Here is a 14,862-nt window from a genome sequence, read left to right as displayed (position 1 = left end):
TTTCTCTCTCACTCAGAGTATCTTGTTTATGTGTGGTAGGAAGAATACCAAAACACATTCTGCAAACACAATCTGGGAAGCCCATAGCAATACAGGTAATTGAACAGAGGCTTCTTCAAATCCAGATGGGCAGCCATCTCGTGCTTTTGTTTCTGTCTCTGATTTTGAGGCTCTACTGTGCCACACTGGTTACAACGTAACATCAGTTCCTCAGGACTGAACTGTTGTCCCTTAACTACTGCACATTAGGCTGAGACACCCAAATCCCTTAACTTCATTTGCCTGCTTCATCTTTTCATTACTTCCTTACCTAAAATGAACAAAGCTGTCAGCTGGTATATATATTAAAAAAAAAATTACATACACAGTAGAACAGTACCACAAAGAATGGAGAATGCCCAGATCTACATAAAAAATGTCTTTTTATTAATAAACATAAATAAGCACATATAACCCTTAACTCACATTTTGGAGGTGACACCACAAAACCATCTTGTATTAAAATCAAGAAAAAAAAGAAATCCTGCTCAAGAGGACAGCGCAAATAGGCATCACCTCCACAGTTTAAGGCAAAGACCACACAGGATTTCAGTACAATTTGGTACAATTAAGAGAGTGGATTTTCTCCAGTCTAGCTCTTACTGGTTCAAATCCTAATCTCCTGAAGCCATAGATACACTGGCTGATACATACACAACCTGACCAGGTCAAGGAAAAATCTCTATAGGCCATGTAATACACTTGTTGCTAAACCAGAGGCACAAGGATTTACCCTTTGCATTTTTTAAATCCAGTGCTGGTAATTCAGTGCTCCAGTGTCTGGATGTCCTGATTAACACTTTGCATCACACTTTCCACTCCAGACTTGGTGGCAAATTTATGTTTTGTTTGAGTTTATAATGATTCTTAGACGACTAAAAGACATCTCAAAGAGTCACCACTTTGGTAGAAAAGCCAAGAGACAAAAATCAACTTAGAAAAATGTTCCTTTTTGAAAGACTACGATGCCACTTCAACAGTGATGATTTCACACTTTCCAGTATCTTGATCTGTGCAGGTAACATGCAAGGATCCATCCCTAGATGAGAGAAAATGATGTTTAGGACCATCTCAACACAGCACTTTGTATGTTACTGCAGGTTCCAGAAAGGATAAACAGTCTTCATGCATGTAAAAGGAAGAAAGATTAAAAAAAACCAAAACAAACCAAAAAACACCCAGCCCCAGTCCCTCCCCTCCCAAGAAAAAAAACCCAAACCAAACCAAAAAAACCCAGGGAAGAACATGCTTCAACACAGATTAAACTAATCTATGAAATGCAGTTTAATTTACTGAATACTAGATACATGCTCCCCATTAAAGAACATATCTTCTCTATAGATGGTGGAACATATTTAAGCACTGCAATTAAGTTTATCTGGTCCAGGTTTGTAAATAGAATATGCAGACTTAATATGTAAAATAGTCATCTTGAGTAACAGCAACCAACAGATACTCAAGTCTTCTCAAAGAGAACTTCTCATGAGAACTCGAATTTAAAAGAACTAGCAGAAATACCAAGGATCTCCTTTAACAAGGAAAACCTTCATTTTAAAAATCCAAAAATTGTATTTATCTAAATATTAATATTTAGATAGAAATAGATGTACCCTATTGACTTTTCCCAGTCTTTTTCACCTAAGTATTTCTAAACCCCCTTTTAAATAATGCAGGTCTTCTGCCCTACACAGTAGCATAAATAAACCCAAAGATATTTTTCTTACTGATAAGTGTAAATCTATGACAAACAAGGTATTTTAGGTGAAGTTATTAATGGAGTATTAATTCACCTGATAGTTAACTTAGAAAAAGGAATTATTTTTAACTCAAATGTCAAGTAGGGATTCAGTTTTTCAGCAACAGTTCGACAACTTTCATAATATTTACAAAAGCAAGATGAACTGCAGGACAGTCCTCAGAAGACAAACATCCTTTGACTACTTAGAATTTCACCTTCTGATATCTTTATAAACTAATTAGATTATTTCAAATTAGCCCAAGTGCTATTAACACCTAAGAAATTTCTTCAGCATCACATCATCCTGACTCCCCACCTTGCCATAAGATACTTCTTAATTTCCCACAATAAACAGGGAATTTTGTAAGTACATTTATGAAGCCTGTTTTTCTGTGCTGTTTCTCAATGCTTTGCTGTCTCTTAAAGGACAGAGCCACAGCTTTTCATCACCAATGCTGCATGTGAGAAGTCATTCACAGATTCCATACTAACAAAGAGAGATTCTACTTCAGATTCTGCTAAGGCTGGGCAGCCAACAGAACTCCCTAATCCTGTTCCACTGGAAACTTGAGATCCTAACCACTCTCAAGCATGGTTACCACTGATCAATGCTTAACAAGGGGCTAAAAATCCTCTATACAACTGTGTTAAGTTCTATTTCTTTAGAAATCAAACAATGAAAGCACAAAAGCTACTGCATAGAACCCACATTCCAACAGAATTTACCCCTGCTAGGATACAGCCTGGTAAGCAACAAAAAGCCAACATTTCTCAGCACAAAATTAAAGGTTCTGTAATGGGAGAACAGACTGCTTCTCAGGAGTGGGACAAAGCAAATTAAACAGAGTAATTAAGTGTTTTGGGTACCTTTTCATAGTGAGAACAGTCAGTATATCATGTAGGCCATCCTCCTTTTTATCTAAATCCTGGAGTATAATCTATTAAAAAAAAAAGTTACAATCAAGTTCTCTAAATCCCTGCACAGCAGTTTAATTGAAGTAACACAATTCCTAAGACATGCATTCTGTTCTGCACCTCATACTAGTAATTTAACACCAAGGTATGCCCTAGTGGACTCCTTTCATCTGTAGTGCAAATCTAAGTATTTTTAGCTATTTCTACTAGGATTTTCATTGGTTTTGTTTCAGAGTCTATCACCAAGATGTATACTGCAGTTGTATATACAAATTCCACAGAGGACACTAAAGGCTCTGCAGGTTCCATCTGTGATTGTTATTACCTGACAACTCTTCCCCATCCTCTTAAGTATCTTCAGGCAGGACTAAGGTTGAGTAACTATTTTTTTCAAGTATTCCACCTATTTCAGCCACATCTGTCCCCTCCCTGGTGCTCTAAGTGCACTGCAGCCAATGTGAGCACATCCTCACTGTTTCAAACAAGCTGTCTTCTCTCAACAGGTTGCCTCCCAAGTTTTGTATCAGGTGAGAATTTAATATCATTGTACTACATTCACTTTGATCAATTTCACATTGATTGTGAAATAATCAAATGTGATATTTAGCACCAAGACCCTGTCCCATTTAGGAAGATCAAAAAGTTAAACTGTACATTAGGTACATCATTACCACTAGTAGTTTTATTTCTAAAATGGTGGAGATTACATACTACTGGCTATGATCTCTCAGGCCAGGTGAGCTTCAGACCGTAGTGCCAAACATCAAACCCAGCCAGCCATTTACAAAACCAAAAGGCAAGCTTCAATTTATTTAAAAAATGCTTCAATACTTCATCACACATTTACAGGGGAACACTTAAGACTGTTTCCAAAGAGACTGAAAGTCATTCTGATTTTGTAAAAAGAAGTTCAAATAGGGGTGGGCTTGGTTTCAAATTTTTAATTTTTTTTTTCAGATCCACTTTATTTCCAAGTGGTTAAAGTGTATATAATGTGTATAGACTCACCTGTGCAAATTTACAGTCTTCATTCATAGGACCTTTCCCCAGTGACTCATACAGTTCAAGGCATACAGAAGCAGCACTTCCAGGAGCATGCAGGGTGTGCTGCCTTCGAGCTGGCAGTGGTGTCCCTGATGGAAACAGCACTGTGAATTTGTCAGCCCCTGACTCGTCTACTCCCTTTGAAAAGAAAAAAAAAAAAGTTGAGGCCTTTCTATAAATACTTTAGTGAGCTGGAAACATTGCAACAGTGCTCCACGAGTAAAGAAATCTGCCACATTTACCATCACAGCACGTAATAAAAAAAGACATTCTTATAAATACATAAAAAAATCTAGCTATTATTGCATAGCAAAGATGTGTCAATCTGCAGAACTAACAATAAACCAGCATTCTAACAGCAGTCATGTATGATGAGTGTGGTATATTCACTGCAGAGGCAAATTTTTTTAAGTTAAATAATTTTAGCCTTACCTTAAGAAGAATATCTTTGGCAGAACACTCAATAAAAAGTGCTTCTTCTTCTAATAAAGGATTTTCTTTCCCTAGTAGAATTCCTGCCTCTATGGCTGCACCAATGGGAATAACTTCATCTGGAGGAATTGAATTCAGTAATTCAACAGTTGGGAAAATATCTTTGATCAGTTGCTGTAGCTTCGGGATTCGAGCAGACCCACCACAAAGAACTACCTGGAAAACATGCTTTAATTATTTAAAAACTTTCCTCTGGCAGATAAAACAGGTCACAACCTGCAGTACAGAAATGCAAACTGCTCTGGGTTATTTTACTATCTATAGTTGGTGGAAACAAAATTTGAAGCCATCTCTGCCTAACTTCTGTTACTTCTTTTATGAGAAATTCAAAGAAATAGCTTGAAAGTTTGAAATGCTACCTTGAAAAAATGTTTCTTACAGTAATCATCAGTTGGATGAAGTAACATGTTAAAAACAGTTTTAAAATTATTTTTAATATTAAAATTATTTTTAATCACAAAAAAAACATCAGGGCAGAAAGTATCTCCAGAGGTTCTTAGCCAACCTCCTGCTCAGAACAGGTCCAGTTGCAACAGGCTGCTCAGGACCTTATTTCAGCAGATACAGAACCCACAGGCTCTGTGTGGGCCCTTGTTTCAGTCAGATCACACTCAAGCTGTAAGTTCTTTTTCTGGCATCTAAAATTTCCCCATGCTGCAACTTGTGCTGCTTGCTGCCCACCTTTCCATCAGGCACTTACAGGAAGGAGTAAGTCAGGTTTTGCCTTCTGTGTGCCTTCCTGTTAGATAACTGGAGGCAGCACTACTCTCTCCTGAGCCTTCTCTTCTTAGGGATGAGCAAACCCAACTCTCTTGCCCTCTGTACATCATTTGCTGCAGCCCCAAGTGTTCTCGGCACCCCTCCAACTGGACTGGCTCCAGTTAAGTCAGAACCTTTCATCTCCTGTGAAGCCCCAAAATGATGAGATCTTATCTGGATCCAAGTGCCAAAGAGGGAAACAGATGAATCCCTACACCCACAGCAACACCCTTGCTGTTACAGCCCAGCATGCAATTGGCAGTCCTTGCTGCAGAGGCATGCTGCTGCTTTTAAATTTATGTCTATTAAACCCTCATGTCTTTTCCAGCAAAGCTGCTTTCTAGCAACTGCTAGCCTGTCCTGCTGCACAGGATTATTCCATCCCATACTCTGCACTTGCCTCTGTTGTTCTTCACAATGTTCTTTTCCACTGGACTAGATGATAATTGTAGGTCCCTTCCAACTGAAATACTCTGTCCTGTTATATGCAGACCCCTTGGAACAGCAGCCTTGACCCACAGCCATACTGACTGCTCTCACATTTTGGTATTGTCTGCAAATTTGCCAAGAATATGTGCTACCCCAGCATCTCTGTTACTAATAGGGACATTAAAAGGTATCAAATCCTACGGGAAGACATTGACAACCAACTCCCACTTACTGACCCTATGCAAGAAAAAAAACCTTAAAGCCCTACTCTTGTTACAGTAATTTTGTTGAGATCAACCAGATCTGGAAAAATTGCCAAATGTCCATTTTCATCGTGCAGAACATTAATTTACAACTCTTAAGTTCATTTCTTTTATATTTAAAATGCCCTGTCCAACCCAACCCTCACCATGAAGGCCTGAAAGCCACAGCACACCAGGCCACTTAGAAAATACTGCCACTAGAACAAGAGCCTAAGAACCTCATTATCCTCCCAGCAAAACTCAGCTGTGACACAGCAAATGCTAACTCTGAGACAGAATCAAGAATCATTAAAAGCATCAGCTAACTTCTGCTGCAGAAGTTGTGCTGATCCCATCAGCAATACATGCAGCACCATTTGCCCCACACAACTGCACAGGGGTTGAGATGAAATCACTTATATCAAAGCAAAAAAGACATTTGAATTAAACTAGTGATGTTTCCTGCTTTACTCAAGATCTTTGGTATTAAAGCCCTCTTTGGTTTGGCATCTAACATGTTCCTGGAGTGCTTTGAAGCTAACAAGGAAGAACATGGGCACCAAGTAGACACCCAAGTGGTTTGTTCAACTCAGACAATAGAAGTCAAACTTGGGTTTCCTTTGGAAGAGGCAGCAAAACCCATCCAAAGCTTAGTGAGGGAAGAGGAAAGTCTGTACTGGAAGAAGGTACTTCTCAGCTCTGCCAGGAGTTACACCAACACACCAAATGCAGACAAATCCTCTACCACTGCATCAACATGCAGGGATAAAACCACATCACTGACTCTGCTCTACCTCATACTTCAGGTAACTGAAAACAAAGCCAAGACAGGAGTTCTGAAAATCTTGATTCTACACACTTTGTTGGATCTGAGACAAATAAACTTTAGTACATGAAATAATCTCAGCCTGTGAGGAAAATAAAGTATGCTACAGACAAGTGATTACCTTATTAATATCATCTGCTGTAAATCCAACTTGCTGCAACAGCTTTTTAATTGCTTCTACACACTTACTAAAAAGTGAGGAACAGATAAGTTCAAACCTGGCCCTAGAAAAAAAAAATTAGAAGTGTTATCACATCCATTGGAAACAAATACCTAAAATAGAAGAACAATAATTTTTAGAATACACTTTGGTTCTCTAGCTATACCTGGTACTAAGGAATTTTTCAAAGAAGTTATCTACTTTTCCAGTTATTAATCTCAAAGAAGTGATTTTTGTTGTTAAGTATCTCTGCTACTGACTCCATCATCAGTACCTTTATGGAATGCACTTTTGTTCTTCTTCAGCATTCTCCAGAGAAAAAACAGGATTGTTGTCTCGACTCATATTTGATAAAAAGAAGCAAAAGTCCTGGAACTGCTTCATCATCTTTAAAATGGGGACATGAAAGACTCCAGTGGGCCTCCTGACTTTTCAGAGACAAATCAAACCTGTGCCCTGATTTGCACACAGGAAATAAGTCCTTAAGCAAATGGAAAACCAAGCTTGTGTCTGCTTTGGGCTCTTTTAAGCCATAAGAGGAAGTCCTGCTCGGTATGAATGTAAGTCAAATTCTGCAACATCAGTCCACAGGACTAGCAGTGTTATCCAAAACCATGCCAGACAACTGACACAGCACTGCTCCACACACTTACAAAAATACTCTGCTTTATTTTACCAAACTGTTATAGAATTGGAAAATATTTAATTTTTCTAAAGCTGCTGCTGACTTGCAAAGCAATCAAAATTAGATAATCTCAATAAAAGACCATCCCAAGAGAGAAGACTCACAGTAGGACACAGCAGTAGAACAAAAAGACAGAAAATATCTTTCTACTCCAGCTGCCAAAAGGAGGCAACATCAAGTCTTCCATGACTCCTGTCATTCTGGAGCTCACTTAGATGAAAGAGTCCAAAAACCTTCTACTCTTTACAGCAAACTGAACAACAAAAACAGTAAGGAGTGGAAGGAAACAGCATGAATAGTCTTTTATTTCATCACAACCATACTCTAAAGATGGAGCCCCCCTGTGCCTTTTAGCACTTTATTTTCTAAATATTAGGGAGGCACTATCAGTGTTACCACCTTACTACAGATCTCACCATAACAGAACCATCAATATATATTAAAAAAAGAAAGCAAATTAGCCTTATATCTTACTTCTGTTTCTTAAGTTAACATCACCAAAAATCAAAGCTTGTTGAACATCCTAAATACTGCCTAGAAACATTTCAAGCGTTGTTTTATAGAAAAGAAGTAGTTTCAAGATTTGTTTTACCTAGACACGTTACAATCAAAATCCAATCCATCATACAATGAATCTACAAAACAATTTGCACTTCCCAGGGTTGATAAAGAATGCTTTGCAACATCAGCACTGTTCATTAACTTCATCATGGCTCTGGGATTCCCTCTGATATCATGTTTACAAGACCTAGATTAAAAAAATAAAATAATAAAAATGTATCAGTTTAGAAAGGCTGGTACTAAGTGATAATTCCAACTGTCTGAAAGGAAAAATAGGCCAAAGCTATCAAACTTTTTTCTCTAGACATTTGAGTGTTATCTACAATGCCTCTACTGAAATCTCATGAAGAACAGAAGTGTCTATTTCAATTTCAACTAAAGAACACTGTGTAGAAGCACTCTCAACTTGAACACTAGTGTGTATCATACAGAATTAAGCCTTCTGAACAGCTTCTCATCTGAACAAATCCTGTAACTGAAAGGAAAAGCAAAAAAGGGTCTGCAAGTTAATAAAATGTAACTAGATGAAGAAGAAATAGAACATTAGACAGTATATTGCATCCAGTGTCCAATGAGAGTATGCACCTACCACCTCATGATCTCTAGAGCTAATGAAAAGGCATTTGTGAGTTTTTGCTCCTCACAGAATGAGGTGCCACAGACTGCAGTCTGATGACCCAAGCCCTGCCACAGTCCTTCACCTAGACAATTAAAACCAAACAAATCTCACACAGGTCAATTCCCTGACAGTCCAAAAGCTTGTGACAAAGGATGTAAGCAGCCTTTCATCACATACATCACTCAAAACATAGAACTCAGTTCATAGCTGAGTCCTTATAGTTTAACACTGACTTAAGGCAACAACAACCCAAAACCAAGTCTTTCCCATCCTTCCTCCTCAACCCCCAACAGCTGACTGCTCCTTTAGTAACTTCACCTAAGCAATTCCACATGGAGACACTCTGCTAGATCTGACAAACTACTATGATTTTTTTTCAAAGGAAACATAGGATAACAGAGTCCCTGTCCTAACAGAACATGCTTGGAATTCAAAACCTACCTCTGAAATTCAGAAGCTAAGTGTTGTGCTAGAGCCTCTGTGAAACAAACTCCACCAATGCTGTCATCTGTGTTTGTGGCAAGCACACGATATATTCCACTGTTTACTTCTATGACTGTGATAGAAAGTGATGTTCCACCAAGTTTATAAACCAACACATTGCTGTTACAATAAAAAAAAGTAGTATTAACAAAGCATCTAAAATGCTAAAAAATCTTTGCCAATTTTCTAAAAAGCTGACCATTGCAATATAATGTATTATGATATAATATATTGCAGGTTATAATCAGTTTTGTCAAGTGAATTTGAGATATTTGTATTTAAAGCATTTTAGTACCCCTGACTACTTGATAGTGGGCCTTAAAGAACAAAATTATTCTGTTTCATACAGTGACCGTAGCCAATCTTGGCAACACAATTGAGACTTGAACACTACACTCAAGACTATAGGCAATAATTATAAGGTAAAAAAAATGCCAATGAAGAAAATAAAAGACATCTGTTTGCACTGACAGCAGTCTTTACTATTTTGAAAATCTTGTAAATTAGCTGAATGTTCATAAGGGAAACCAAATGCACCTACCAAACCCAAGCACTCTGCTTTATTTCTTAGCCCCTACATAAAATGACCTAATTTTCCACAACTTACAAAAAAAAAAAAAAGCTGTGCCAAAAACTGTTTAAGAAGAGATGCATTTTAATTCAAGCCAATAAGCTCATTAAAGAGCAAGACAGAACTGGGGACAAATTTTTAAAGACAATTCTAAATAAAAACAAAACACAACCAAAACAAAACAAAAAAAACCCACCACAGATCAAAGGGATTTAACACACTATGGATTTACAACTTCTAGATTGTTATTTGTTTTATCCAGAGAAGAAAAAACACAGTATTGACTGTGAAGACAACACAGCATTCCCTCATTTATCATTCCTCAGGATTTAGGTAAAGCAGCTTAAATTTAAGTGGTAAAACACTAGGATTTTACCTTTTCCCAGTGGGTGAATCTTGGCCAATTCCATAAGCCAGGAGAGCTGCAGAGGGTTCATGAATTAATCTCATAACATTAAAACCAGCAGCTGCAGCTGCTTCCCTGGGATAAAGCACAACAGCATTTCATTTCACTTGAATGATTTCACTATAGTCATGCACACTGTTAAGATTTCATCTAAACTATATATGCCACCAGCTCAGAACTTGGTTACAGCAGGGTATTAACAAAGAAAGTGACTGGAAAAGAAAGGTATCAGGGAATTGCTGTGTTCTTTGGGTAGCTGGATCTGCTCACTGCCAAAGACAGCACTGATCTATAGGTCTACATACCCCAGAAAAAACCCCCATCAACAACAAGATTAAAAACCCCACTCTCAATCAACTCATTACTTATCTTCAGGTATAGAATTAAAAATTCTTGGTACCTTGTTTCAGCAGATAAGCTAGGAAAAATTCTATTTTCAAATCAAGCTACCACACCTCACTGCTAACATTTTCTTTATGTTTTCCTGGAACTTCAGTACCCCTGGGACTGCCCTGGAAATTGTGTCCTCCACTCTGAAGTTATATTGAAAGTAGTAACCCAAAGCATTATAAATGCTCATTTCTAATACTGCAAATCTCATTATAAATACTGCAAATATGCAGCCTCTGAAGTCTCATGGCCAACTTTAAGTGTTCCAAATTATTTCAGGACAGTTCAACATAAGGACTTCTACACACCACAAAATAGAAATAAATGCTGCCAACTATGCACAGCTTTAAGTCTATTTATATTTTCATATGGAAAAATTTTAAAAATTACATTTCCAAGCAGAACTTCCAAGGAGAATACTGGTGGGTATTCTGTATCAGCTCTCTAACAAAGTACTTCTCACTAAAGTAATGTAATGCCATTTGGTTTGGTATTTCTGTATCAAAAGATGGGACACTACAGCAGAGGGATGAGAAATTATCTGCATTTCAAAGTGGAAACTGAGGAACCAATAGAAAGAACACACATGAAATGACATTTTAACCTCCATGATACCAAAATTCCCTCTTAATTCAGTTGATTCAGGATTTTATTTTGGTTACAACAGTGAATTCCATGAGAAGTTTCTTAAGTCAGGATTTTTATCTCCTACTTTCACATTTTCCCAATTCAAACAGTACCCAAGTGTCCTGAATGACAGCTGCAAGCTAAAGTCCAGCAGAATTCCCACAGCTGATTGCCAGCTCCAGACATGTTAAATAACAGAAAAATCTTAATCCTCTTACCCGAGGGCATTCTTCTGATTCTCTTCAAAATCAAATGGTACAGTGATAACAACATCATTTACATCTGAGCCCAATGCAGACTGAGCAGTTTCTGTTTATAAGCATAAGCAGAACATATTGATTAAACACACAAAAAAGCAATATACCATATCTAAAAAATATGAAAGCAGATTAAAAAAATACAATGTTATGGTTCTAGTTATTATGTACCTTTCATTTTACTGAAAATCAATTTTGCCACATCTTCTGGGTTAATAAGTTTATTGTCTATTTCAAATTGAAATTTTCCATTCTTCTCAGTTACCTGTAAGCAAAGCCAACATTATCTTTAAGATACATCATTTGGTCATTTTCCTAAAGATAACATTTACTTTTGTTTCTGTTCAAAGTAAAAAGCACTGGACTTTATAGATACTTCCTGTATTAGTACTCCACTACAAGAGTATAAATGCTTCCAAGATCAAAAAATGACCCAAGATCATATGAATCCAGACATGAAAATCACATGTGTATGGACTTAAAAAGTTTTTCTTAGTAAAAAAGGAACATTTAAAACACAAGATGCTTTTCTTCTTTTCCTATGCTTACACTGCATAAGAAAAAGCAATAACTATTTATATAAGCATATCAATACAACAGTTGGAAAGCAGAAAAAAACCCTCATTCCTTCTGGAATGTAATTTCCAGGAAAATTTTCCTCCTGTTTTGCAAACAGGTTTCTAGTAACAAGGACAGCATTATCCAAATTAAATACTGAGAGTATACCAAGTGCTTAAGCATTTTTATCACAAAATGCTGCAACCTCAGTGCTAAGAAACACCACAATGCTCTTGCTCAAACACACCAAGAATCATCCCTTTTGAGACAGGCCAAGAGATATTTGTAATTTTTCTGTTGGACTACATCATGACAGCAAATCTCAGAACACAAGTAAGTTCTCTACTTTATAAAACAGGAAACATTCTATAAAGCTGCAAACCGACCTCATGTAATGAGAGCTCGTCCCTACAGAACATGGCATGGCACAAAAAAATGGCAAGAACAGTATAAAATGACAAGTTCTTCTGAGAAAAACAAGAAAACTGCAGATCATACTCACTGAACATTTGCTTTCTGCAATAAACTTCTGTGCCTGTGGGTCACCAGAGCTGCCAAGACAAATTCAAAGTAACAAAATACATCAATGGTAAATGCACAAATTCATCCTGCTGATGCTCCTTCAAACATTTACAACATATGAAGCTGTACTTCAACCAAAATTCCTGTTTCCCCTCTATGGATACATTTCACAGGACAAGAAAAACCTACACATCTGAGAGTAAACCTACTAGTGAGTGAAAAAGTAAAATAAACCCCAACACCTTGTTTTAACCTGCTGACCCAGATAATTATTTTAAGTCTTCAGTGCCCCTTGTATTGCATTGACTGAAATAATATGCTATCAAGAAGCTGACTATCCTAAATCCACGAATTATTTGCATCTGAAAAGTGCTGTGAAATCAGAACAGGCATCATCTTGTCAAATCCTTTCAGTGGCAGAGCTGTAACATACAGCCAGATTACCACTGAAAAGCTTTGTCAAATCTCTGATGTTTAACCTAAACCAACTAACTAGGTTAGCTTTACTAGCACTTCAAATCTCAGTGCAAATCATCACAGCTTCAATAAATGAAGAGTCACAACAGGCATCAGGTCAATTAGTTTTACTAAGCTAATGAGGGGCAACACATGATTTCAAGCAAAAAAAGTCACAGTGGATTTTAGCCACTGAAAAACACCCAGTAACAAAAAAAAAGTTTTAGTTAACGAACTTAAGTACAGACAAAAAGCATACAGACAACTTGTGACTAAATTTGAGAATCTAATTTTAACAAATTCAGACACAAGTTACTACACGTATCTTCACACCTAGAATGAAATGTAAATTCCTAATAAAATTAATTATTAAGATGTGACACAGCCTCCTATCAAGGCCAGATTAAACCAGTAACTGTCACTGTACTCTGTATGCTGCCAACATCAATGTTTCACTGACCAGATTTAATGGGGAAAGGTGAACTTCGTGGCTTCCCTTTCACACCTGTTCTCTTACCTTCGCCCAAGGATCTGCTTTACTTTCACCACAGTGTTTGAAATATTTCTTATTCTACTTTGCTTTGCAGCCAGGCCAACAACCTGAATGAAAAACAAAACAAAAACAACCAAAAAAACCCAAACCAAACCAAACAAAAAAAAAACAACAAAAAACAAAAAACAAAAAACAAAAAACAAACAAAAAACCCAAACAAAAACAAAAAAACCACAACAAACCAGAACCGTGAGTAACAAACACGCAAGAGCTCCCTCCCTTCCCAACCCCACCGCTGAAGGGAAACCTCACCTCCTCGTTTTCCGAGAAAGCGACGACCGCAGGAGTCACCCTGTCCCCGGCGTCGTTTGCCACCACATCGGCTCGGCCATCCTGCGGACACAGTCCCCGCCGTCACCCACCCCTCAGGACACCTCAGCGCTCCGCCGGGCAGAGCCCCGAGAGAACGGGGGTGACCGCGGCCCACCCTCTCCTCCCCGCCGAGGACCCTCAACACCTCCGGGCCGCCTCGACCCCGGCAGGAGGAGGTAGCAGCCCCTCACCTTGTACACGGCGGCACAGGCAGAGGTGCAGCCTAAATGAACACCGATGGCCGCCATCAGCCCCTCCCGCCCGACGCGCCGCACCCGCCCCACAATGCACCGCGCGCGCCCCGCTCCTCATCTCCCATCCGCTCCCTGTCCGCCAATCAGAGCCCGCGCCGCGCCCGCCCGCATAACAGATGGTGTTGGAAGAGTCGTCATCGGCGGAGCAGCCAATGAGAAAAAAATGGAGAGTGTGACGTCAGCGCGCATGGCAACGGGGCAGAGCGGGGGCGGCGTAGCCGTTTTCGGCCGCTGAGGGGAGTTCGTCAGGCGGCAGCCCCGGGGATGCAGCCCTGGGGAAAAATAGGGATTAAAATGGAGAAAAGCGAACGGAGCTATTGCGTGCCTGTGCTGCTTGATGCCAGCGGCATCTCTGCTGGCTTAATTGCAGGCAATGAAGCACCGGGAAAAAGTGTAAATATTTTTTCTATCCGAGTGCTGTGGTTATTAGTGAGGCGGACAAACTGAGGTGCTGATGTTGCATAATCCAACCAGGCATGACCAGTGTGTGAGGGTGAAGCTCACTGTCTCATGATGTTACACTTCAATTGGAGAAATTCATGTTGGCATTACCACGGGGGCTATGGGGGGAGGAAATTATTTTAATCACTCTTAGGGGAATTTAAAATCCTTCACACGGAATTCACTTCATCCTTGCCAGAGCTGCTGCTGTGCTGGAATCTCCTCAGATTTTATGTGGCGCTTTAATGGGTGCAGCACAGCTCTCTGGGTGCCTTAACCTGGAGTGGATCACCTGATTTTTGTGAACTCACTGTTAAGATAATAGCACTTATATAGGTTTGTGTGCTTGTTTGCTTCTCATTTCCATAAATTTTCATTTCTAAATGCCATGCATTTAGAAATTCACGGCCAAGTGCCGGGTCCTGCACTTTGGCCACAACAACCCCATGGGGAGTTCCAGGCTGGGGACAGAGTGGCTGGAGAGCAGCCAGACAGAAAGGGACCTTGGAGTTCGGATTGACAG

General features: G+C 38.9%; 1 protein-coding gene across 2 annotated transcripts; it reads right to left on the bottom strand.

Annotated features, from left to right (window-relative positions):
• Positions 1-403: 403 nt before the first annotated feature.
• HSPA14 (heat shock protein family A (Hsp70) member 14) lies at positions 404-13,911 on the bottom strand. Of its 2 annotated transcripts, XM_030451374.1 has the most exons (14): positions 13,836-13,911; positions 13,585-13,665; positions 13,297-13,379; positions 12,304-12,352; positions 11,415-11,508; positions 11,205-11,295; positions 9,940-10,044; positions 8,951-9,112; positions 7,922-8,077; positions 6,606-6,708; positions 4,169-4,384; positions 3,701-3,874; positions 2,645-2,715; positions 404-1,078 (listed from the first exon to the last, which is right to left on the bottom strand). In XM_030451374.1, exons 1-14 carry the CDS (start codon positions 13,890-13,892, stop codon positions 1,000-1,002), a joined length of 1,521 nt encoding a protein of 506 aa, XP_030307234.1. In that variant the 5' UTR covers positions 13,893-13,911; the 3' UTR covers positions 404-999. The 2 variants fall into 2 exon arrangements, with proteins under 2 accessions (XP_030307234.1, XP_030307243.1); XM_030451383.1 differs by lacking the exon at positions 404-1,078 and having other exon boundaries at positions 3,701-3,825.
• Between the last annotated feature and the right edge of the window lie 951 nt (positions 13,912-14,862).

The sequence above is a fragment of the Calypte anna genome, chromosome 1 (assembly GCF_003957555.1).
Source record: "Calypte anna isolate BGI_N300 chromosome 1, bCalAnn1_v1.p, whole genome shotgun sequence".
Lineage (NCBI taxonomy): Eukaryota > Metazoa > Chordata > Aves > Apodiformes > Trochilidae > Calypte > Calypte anna.
Note: the sequence above shows the minus strand (reverse complement) of the source record. Positions and strands in the feature narration are given on the sequence as shown.

Excerpts from the sequence above, each read along its gene's own strand:
- HSPA14 (XM_030451374.1), bottom strand. The coding sequence starts at position 13,892 with ATGGCGGCCATCGGTGTTCATTTAGGCTGCACCTCTGCCTGTGCCGCC. Across the intron at positions 13,666-13,835 it reads CCTGTGCCGCCGTGTACAAG|GATGGCCGAGCCGATGTGGT; the intron begins GTGAGGGGCTGC and ends CTGTGTCCGCAG. Across the intron at positions 13,380-13,584 it reads CTTTCTCGGAAAACGAGGAG|GTTGTTGGCCTGGCTGCAAA; the intron begins GTGAGGTTTCCC and ends TTTTTCATTCAG.